General features: G+C 36.5%; 1 protein-coding gene across 1 annotated transcript; it reads right to left on the minus strand.

Annotated features, from left to right (window-relative positions):
- Nucleotides 1-1,862: 1,862 nt before the first annotated feature.
- LOC127859742 (uncharacterized) lies at nt 1,863-6,529 on the minus strand. Its single transcript, XM_052397249.1, has 4 exons — nt 6,195-6,529; nt 4,948-5,731; nt 4,707-4,812; nt 1,863-2,215 (listed from the first exon to the last, which is right to left on the minus strand). Exons 1-4 carry the CDS (start codon nt 6,527-6,529, stop codon nt 1,863-1,865), a joined length of 1,578 nt encoding a protein of 525 aa, XP_052253209.1.
- Between the last annotated feature and the right edge of the window lie 2,592 nt (nt 6,530-9,121).

Here is a 9,121-nt window from a genome sequence, read left to right on the forward strand (position 1 = left end):
AAATAATAAAAATAAATATTTGTGTTTTTTTTTACCATGTTTACAAAAAAAATGTGGAGGAGGAGGGGGTGAAGAGGGGGAATAATGTGGGGGTATGGTCATTTATTAGATGATATTTCGAAAACAAGAAAAAAAAGGAAAACAAAATTGGGGGGGGGGGGGATCTGGGGTGGGGAATGGGGGATGGTTTGGGTGGAGTCCATTGTGGTATGTCTGGTAAGTGTTGTTTTGTTAAAATATGAATCAAATCTAATCCTAAATAATGAAGTTATGGCAATTTTAGCATAATTTATTAATTTGACCTTGAGATTCAATGTCATTTAAAGGTCAAGGTCAAATTCAACTTGCCAGGTACAGTACCCTCATGATAGTAAGAAATTTTTTGAAGTTTGAAAGCAATAGCCTTGATACTTTAGAAGTAAAGTGCATCCAAACACAACATTTAACAAAATATTCAAAGTTACTAAGTCAAAAAGGGCCATAATTCCTTCAAAATGCCAACCAGAGTTATGCAACTTTGTACAGTCCTCTTATGATAGTAAGCGAGTGTTCCAAGTCTGAAAGCAATAGCTATGATACTTTAGGAGTAAAATGGACCAATACACAAAACTTAACCAAATTTTCAATTTTCTAAGTATAACAGGGGCCATAATTATGTCAAAATGCCAGTCAGAGTTACATTACTTTGCCTGCACAGTCCCCTTATGATAGTTAGTAAAAGTTGCAAGTACGAAAGCAATAGCTTTGATACTTTAGAAATAAAGTGGACATAAAAATTAACACAAAACTTAACAAAAAAAATAATTTTCTAAGTTTAAAAAGGGGCATAACTCTAAAAATAATGCTGACAAGAGTCATGCACCTCAACCTACACAATTGTCTTGTTGCCATAAAGAAGTATTCCAAGTTTGAGTTAATTATCTTTGATGGTGTTAAAGTTATTTGACTTTATAAACAACTTTAACCAACGCCGAAAGCGACGGCGATGCCGGGGCGAGTAGTATAGCTCTCATTTTTCTTCGAAAAAGTCGAGCTAATAAATGAAAGCTTGTCAGAGTTTTTTTGTTTTTTTTAGAGGTCACAGTGACCTTGACCTAGTGACCCAAAAATGGGTGCGGCATGTAGAACTCATCAAGGTGCAGCTACATATGAAGTTTCAAAGTTGTAGGTTAAAGCACTTTGAGTTTAGAGCCAATGTTCAAAACCTTAACAAAATGTTCAGGTTTTAGCACAACGCGGACGTCGGATGGCAGACGTCGGACGACGAGCTGGCTATGACAATACATCGGGTTTTCTCCGAAAACAGCCAAGCTAAAAATAACTTTTATTTTAGAACAAGAGATGTGTTTGTCAATAACACAATGCCTCCTACTGCGCAGCTTTGATTGATTTTTTTTATCATTTGGCAGGTACAGATAATTATCTCCCTTTAAAGCTTATTTCTTCCTTGGATTTGTTTGTTTGACCTTTGACCTTGAAGGATGACCTTGACCTTTCACCACTCAAAATGTGCAGCTCCATGAGATACACATGCATGCCAAATATCAAGTTGCTATCTGAAGCGACATAGAAAATATGAGCATTTTTCAAAACCTAAACACAAATTGTGACAGACGGACGGACAGTCCGATCACTATATGACCTCCTTCGGGGGCATAAAAACATGTGTATCCATATTTTAAAATCATTCTTGCAATTTAACATACACTATTACATAAACAGCTACTTTCATCACCTTATACTGCACATATACAAGTTGTACTATATTAAAAAATATTGTTGCATTGTAATAAAACAATTATTTACAGCATTTGTAATTTATATCACTTATTATAGTACAAATAAGATACAGGTATAATAAGCTATTTCACTTTGTACACCAGGATCTTTTTGTGCTCCCACTGTCCCACAATAATTGAGTCAGTAATTCTGTTGTAGCAGACTGAAAATGGACCCTCAACTCCATCACTCCGAGTAGCAAGAGTGGCCAGCTTCATACAACCCTTACTATCCACCTGTATGATATTTTTTGAATCAAGTCCACACACTAGCACCTGGCCTGCAGGTGTCACGTGTAAACCAGTCAGAAATTTTACTGCAGGGTCCATGAAGGTGGCAAGGATTGATCCATCCTTGGCCAGAGTGAGCAGCTTGTGCCGGTCGGGGCTAGTGATATACAACTTGTCACCCGTAGGGCTCACTGCACAACGTGATACTGCAAAACAGAATACATCATTACAATCTTTTGACATAATTATGGGTTTTAATTACAAAACCATACAGTATAAATGTATGTCTGCAAAATTATGCCTGCAGTTATGTTTGTCACTTTTACTTTAGTTAAAAAACAACCAATAATGAAACTTTCATGTCTCGCTCTTTTTCACCAGTTACCAAAGAAGGATGTAAAAGTTATAACCACATGCAAATATTTTTTTCATTTCCTATTTGTTGTGTTGTTGGCAACAAAGTATTGTATGCAAAATATTGAAACAATTTCATTCAATATATAGCATATTACACTTGAATGTTTATTTGATAACAAAATATAACAAGAGTGCCAAACTGTCACAAGATACGCCCGTTCGAAGGTTTTGGACACCATGCTCAATGCTTGAAATGCACTTAATGACCTCCAGACCTAGTTATTGACCCGGCATGACCAATACTTGAGCTTGACCTAGATATCATTTAGATGTAACATCTGACTAAATTTGGTGAAGATCAGATGAAAACTACTTCAATTAGAGAGCTGACACTATGCTAAATGCTTGAAATGCACTATGTGACCTCATGACCTCGTTTTTGACCTGGCATGACCCACATTCGAACTTGACCTACATATCATCTAGACACAACTTCTGACCAAATTATGTGAAGATTAGGTGAAAACTACTTCAATTAGAGAGAGGACACCATGCTAAATGCTTGAAATGCACTAAGTAACCTCGTGACCTAGTTTTTGACCCGGCATGACCCATGTTTGAACTTAACCTACATATCATCTAGACACAACTTCTGACCAAATTTGGTGAAGATCGGGTGAAAACTACTTCAATAAGAGAGTGGACACCATGCATAATCCTTGAAATGCACTAAGTGACCCCGTGACCTAGTTTTTGACCCGGCATGACCCATATTTGAACTTGACCAAGATATTGTCTAGACACAACTTTTGACCAAGATTGGTGAAGATCGGATGAAAAATATTTCAATTAGAGAGCGGATACTGCTGTGGACGCCGCCCGCCCGCCAAGGGTGACACTATAATACGTCCCGTTTTTAAAAACAAGCGTATAAAAAACAGGTCAGAAGAAGTGATTTTCACAGTAATGCACTTTCTTTTCATAAACCCTGTTGTGTAGTGACACTCAATATGCATTTTTATGCATCAGCATAAACAGTTTTAAGAGTAAAACTGAAAATGTTTGAGTCTCCAGGGATCTGGATAAAGGTGCGCAGTGCGTTCTTTTCCCATTAAACGAAAAACTGCGCATTATTTCCGTAATTTGATGCGCACCATTACGCAATGCGATGCCGGTTGCACAAATCTTATCCATGTATAAGAAAAACTACTCTTACACAAATTATTTGTTGCTTACTCGACTTATGAGATCGTTCATGAAAAATAATCCAGGTAGAAAGATCCCCGCGTCGTCCCGGTAATGTATGCTAAAGTTGTTGTTGTCATGATTTACAACGCAAAACGCCTTATTTGAACTGACGCGAATTAATTTAATAATATTTTTCAACTTCGCTTTTGCTTTATTTTGATAATAAATCCAAAGTTTAATGTTAGCAAGTGTTTTTTACTGGAATTGTAAACATAGTCAGTTAAAGTCTTTCAAAAATTTGCACTCAGTGTGAATTGGCAGTTTGACGTCATCAAAGGAAAGCAGCTTACTGTCTGAAGCAATAAAGCGACAAATTTCTCACCGACAAAATTGGCTTCCTTTGTCTAGCAATCAACATACGGAACCAATCGTGTGTTTGTTCCTCAATCGCAATAGTCCAATTTAATAAAAGCACGTGCATAGCTCCACCTTTGAACCTTTTGCATTGAACGAGGTGGAGTTGAACGGATAATTGAGCAAGTGTTTTACGCAAGTTGAGTTCAGATTTGCAGAAATTACTCAGCCCTAAGAATTAAAATGACAAATACATTTATCAATGATTTTCCGAAATTTACCAATTAGTTCCGATTTACAAACTTTCTGTACAGTTCCTAACTATGCCTATGGCGTACGCACGTGTTTACAAAATTTCTAAACACATATATCGTAAATAATGGCAGTGTTTTATTGGATTATTTATACTAATTATCAAATTCCAAGGTAATTCTATTTTTATTTACTATAATATCGGATTTGTTTAATATAATTAACATGTTAAACAATATAGTTGCGTGACAAACTTGGAAATAAATTTGATGAGGTCGCAATTTTACTGACACTCAGATTTTCCTATTGTCTGTAATTTTTTACCCGAAATAAATCTTGAGAAGTGCCCATTCATTATTGCAAAGTGCCCATTCAACTTTGTAAGCGCCCATTGTTGTTTTCATATATGGGGCAGTAATCCCATCAGAGAAAAAAATATCCCGATCTCTGAGTCTCTTACTCCTGTAAAAATAACTTCTACATATGCTTAATGACTCTTTATAATACATTTCATGTGTATAAAGACAAATCCTACATAATACCTACCTGTCCATTTATCTGATTTATCTTCGTGCAGTTTGCTGACAAGTGTACATGTATCACTCAGTTTGTACTTGAACAGAGCAGTGCCAGAGGTTACAAAAAGGTCTCCCTTTTGGTAGACAATACTATTACAGTAATGTTGAAATTTAAGTATTCTGTCTTTCACCAGCTGGCTATTTTTGACTTTGATAAAAAGGATCTTTGAAGGAGGAAAACCATCACCGTGTGTGCACTTTGGACTAACAGCAATACCAAACTCACTGGGAGTGATCTGACAAATGCCCTCTAGCCAATTGAGCTCATCAGATACACTACAGTGACTCACCACCTGGTACGTTTGGCTCAACAGCTTGACCTTATTATTATTATTGTCTGCAACTAGGACCTGACCACTAGAAAGAACACATATGTCTCTGATATTGCATGTGTAGTCACCTTCTGTGCATACATCATTCTCAGACTTCCCGTCCATCCTCATTACTTTGTCTGGATTTTGCATCACTGTCAATGTCCCAAGGCCTGACAACTTGGAAAGGTACTCCACAATTTCATTATTAGGCTGAAAAGATATTGAAGATTTTACTTCAACAAAGTTCTCCTTCTGATATTTTTCAAACTGCTGAATTTTATCCTTGCATTTAATGCTGGCTATAAGAGATAGTTCCTGCTTGTTTTTATCCCCAATGTCGTGAATAGCTTCTCCAAGTTGTTTTAATTCATCTTGAAGAGTGGAACATTTGTCGATATCCCGTTCAAGAGGGGCTTGCAGTTTGGTCAGTGTATCTTTCAATTCCTGCATTGTCTTTTGTTCAAGCTTGTTTAAGTCTGCAATTATTTTTTTACGATATTCCTGTATTTTGTGTAACTGCTCAAAATATGAACTTAGCAGAGACTGAATGCTATCCTCCTGGTTTTCTTGAAGCTCCTTCAGTTGTGCCAAAGTAGTTTGGATGGTAACTGATACTTGTTTGAGGTCTGTGGGGGTATTTTTTACCAAGTCTGATAAAAGAATCACCGTTTTGCATGTCCTGTAAAAAAAATCATATTGTTTTGATAAAAACAAATTTTTCATAAGTTAAGCAAAGTATTTAATTTTTATAACTTGATCATTTGCTAATCTGGAAATTTTAAGTAACAAAAATCTTCATTGATTATCTTTATTATTTGTTTAATTAATGCAGGAAAATGATAACTTATATCATTTACCTCAAACTAGACTCAAGCGTGGTTTAGTTTCATGTGTGTAATCTTAAACCAAAGTTAGGTTTTAAGTGCATCAGACAATAAAAATTACCCACTTAAAAAGAAGTTCATCAATGAAATATTTGATTATTGATAGCGCAAGAAATGACGGTTTCTGAAATAACATATTTATTATTCCTATTCTTTACACTAATTTTTTGGATTAGTATTAAAATTCATTTCAAAGCAGTTTAAAACCATACACTTTCTGTCTTGAAATGTTTTTAAGACAAATGAGATAAAAAATACCTGTGAGACAGAATAGCACATTTATTGCAGCACAGCTGGCTATGGTCTTTGCAAAACATGTCATTGTTTTCTTCTTTATGAACATCACATTTAAGAAGAAAATCTTCCACCTTCTTGGCAACTGGCCATTTCTTCATATCTCCTCTTCCATGAGGGGAATGTTGCGTAAACAACTGGCTGTGCAAGTCAATACATTTGCTGCAGAAAAACTTCACGCAGGATTCGCAATAATAATCAGCTGATTCCTCTAGTTTCTTTTCTTCGCAGGTCGAACACAAGAAGTCTTGGACCATGTCAGATCCACTTTCAATGGTGGGTTGCGAAAAGGTTGCCATTTTGTTGACCACTGAAGCTTTTTATCTCTAAATCTTTGATTTTACTCAAATAATAAGGTATCTTGTCTTATTGATTGTCAACAAAACAAAACACACTAATTTAGCTATTGTCCAATGTTTATCAACAAGTGATGTCCAGCTTAACAAAGTCAAACACAAATCAACTTTAAGTTTGTTTGCAAGGTTTTAACTCGGCAACACCCAGAACGGTGTGTAGAAATACCGAATTTCCCGTAATTACCGAAATCCCCCGAAATCCCCGAAATCCCCAGAAATACCCAGAAATCCCCAATAATATTTATTATTTATCAAAATACTGCGGATATTAAGATAGAATATTGCAAAATACAATCAATTCACTGATGAAAAATTGTTTTTATCCATGTTTGGTAGTGAAAAACTAAAATATATACATAATTATTGGGATTCCGAGTATGAATCCATAGTGCATGTTTTCACAAGCACGATCAGGTACAGAAATCCCCGCTGTAAAGCTCTTCAAGTGTCAAAAAAATCATCTGTGTGGCTTTTTGATATTAGAAAGAAGAGGTACAGACAAAAACTTAACAACAATATCCCACTTCTTTTGAAAAATATTGACTTGTAGCGAGGATTTCGGTTATTCTACATTCGCCCACAGAGTACCGAAATCCCCCATATTTACATCTGAAAGAGTCAAAAATATCATTTGTATTCTTGGTTTTTGGTTTTGCTTGAATGTTTACGTGCAAAAAATAATATTAATGTTAATTATTAAGCACACTTGACAGCATAAGTTGCCTCTTAGGGGGGATTACGGTAATTCTACATTCGCCCGCCGAGTACCGAAATCCCCCATATTCACGCCTTACAGGGTCAATATGTCATCGGTATGATTGTTTCTTGGCATCGCATAACTGTTGATGTACAAATAATGATATTCATATTAATTTTTAAGCACTCTTGACACCATACGCTGCCTATTAGCGGGGATTTCGGTAATTCTACACAAGAGCATAGACGCGCGCCGGTACCGAAATCCCCACTGTACAAACCTTCAAGAGTAAAAAAAAAATCATCATAGTGCTTACTTGTTGTAGAAATCGGTCAGACAGACAAAAAACTATCAACAATATCCCCTGGTGACTTCTGTTGAAAAAGTATCACTTAGGCCAGGGATTTCGGTAATTCTTCATTCGCCCGCCGAGTACCAAAATCCCCCATATTTGCGCCTTATAGGGTCAATATGTCATCGGTATGATTGTTTCTTGGCATCGCATAACTGTTAATGTACAATTTAACAAATAATGATATTAGTATTATTTTTAAGCACTCTTGACACCATACGCTGCCTCTTAGTGGGGATTTCGGTAATTCTACACAAGAGCACAGACGAGCGCCGGTACCAAAATCCCCACTGCAAGAGTAAAAAAAAATCATTATTGTGCTTACTTATTGTAAAAATCAGTCAGACAGACAAAAAACTATCAACAATATCCCCTGGTGACTTCTGTTGAAAAATTATCACTATATAATCCACCCCTTTTTTGTTTTTGTCGGCGATTATATGAGCCTTGTCATATATATGATTATATTCATGAGCGATTATATGATGCATGTGCGTAAAGTGTCGTCCCAGATAAAACTGTGCAGTCCGCACAGGCTAATCAGGGACGACACTTTCCGCGTAAACTTATTGTTAAGGAGGGACTTCCTTGAAACTAAAAATACCATAAAAGCGGAAAGTGTCGTCCCTTGCGGACTGCTGTTTGACCGATTTCTACAATAAGTAAGCACTATAATGATTTTTTTAACTCTTGCAGGTTTGTACAGTGGGGATTTCGGTACCGGCGCGCGTCTATGCTCTTGTGTAGAATTACCGAAATCCCCGCTAAGAGGCAGCGTATGGTGTCAGGAGTGCTTAAAAATAATACTAATATCATTATTTGTTAAATTGTACATTAACAGTTTTGCGATGCCAAGAAACAATCATACCGATGACATATTGACACTATAAGGCGCAAATATGGGGGATTTCGGTACTCGGCGGGCGAATGTAGAATTACCGAAAATCCTGGCATAAGTGATAATTTTTCAACAGAAGTTACCAAAGGGGATATTGTTGATAGTTTTTTGTCTGTCTGACTGATTTCTACAATAAGTAAGCACTATAATGATTTTTTGGACTCTTGCAGGTTGGTACAGTTGGGATTTCGGTACCGGCGCGCGTCTATGCTCTTGTGTAGAATTACCGAAATCCCCGCTAAGAGGCAGCGTATGGTGTCAAGAGTGCTTAAAAATAATAATTAATATCATTATTTGTTAAATTGTACATTAACAGTTGTGCGATGCCAGGAAACAATCATACCGATGGCATATTGACCCTATTAGGCGTGAATATGGGGGATTTCGGTACTCGGCGGGCGAATGTAGAATTACCGAAATCCCTGGCCTAAGTGATACTTTTTCAACTGAATTCACCAAAGGGGATATTGTTGATAGTTTTTTGTCTGTCTGACTGATTTCTACAATAGCTAAGCAATATAATTATTCTTTTGTCTCTTGCAGGTTTGTACAGCGGGGATTTCGGTACCGGCGCGTGTCTATGCTCTT

Source organism: Dreissena polymorpha, chromosome 15 (assembly GCF_020536995.1).
Source record: "Dreissena polymorpha isolate Duluth1 chromosome 15, UMN_Dpol_1.0, whole genome shotgun sequence".
Lineage (NCBI taxonomy): Eukaryota > Metazoa > Mollusca > Bivalvia > Myida > Dreissenidae > Dreissena > Dreissena polymorpha.

Bases quoted from the DNA above. Each gene is read 5' to 3' on its own strand.
- LOC127859742 (XM_052397249.1), bottom strand. From the start codon at position 6,529: ATGGCAACCTTTTCGCAACCCACCATTGAAAGTGGATCTGACATGGTC. The intron at 5,732-6,194 runs GTATTTTTTATC...TTTTTTTTACAG, and splicing joins TGTGCTATTCTGTCTCACAG to GACATGCAAAACGGTGATTC. The intron at 2,216-4,706 runs GTAGGTATTATG...TCTGTTTTGCAG, and splicing joins TAAATCAGATAAATGGACAG to TATCACGTTGTGCAGTGAGC.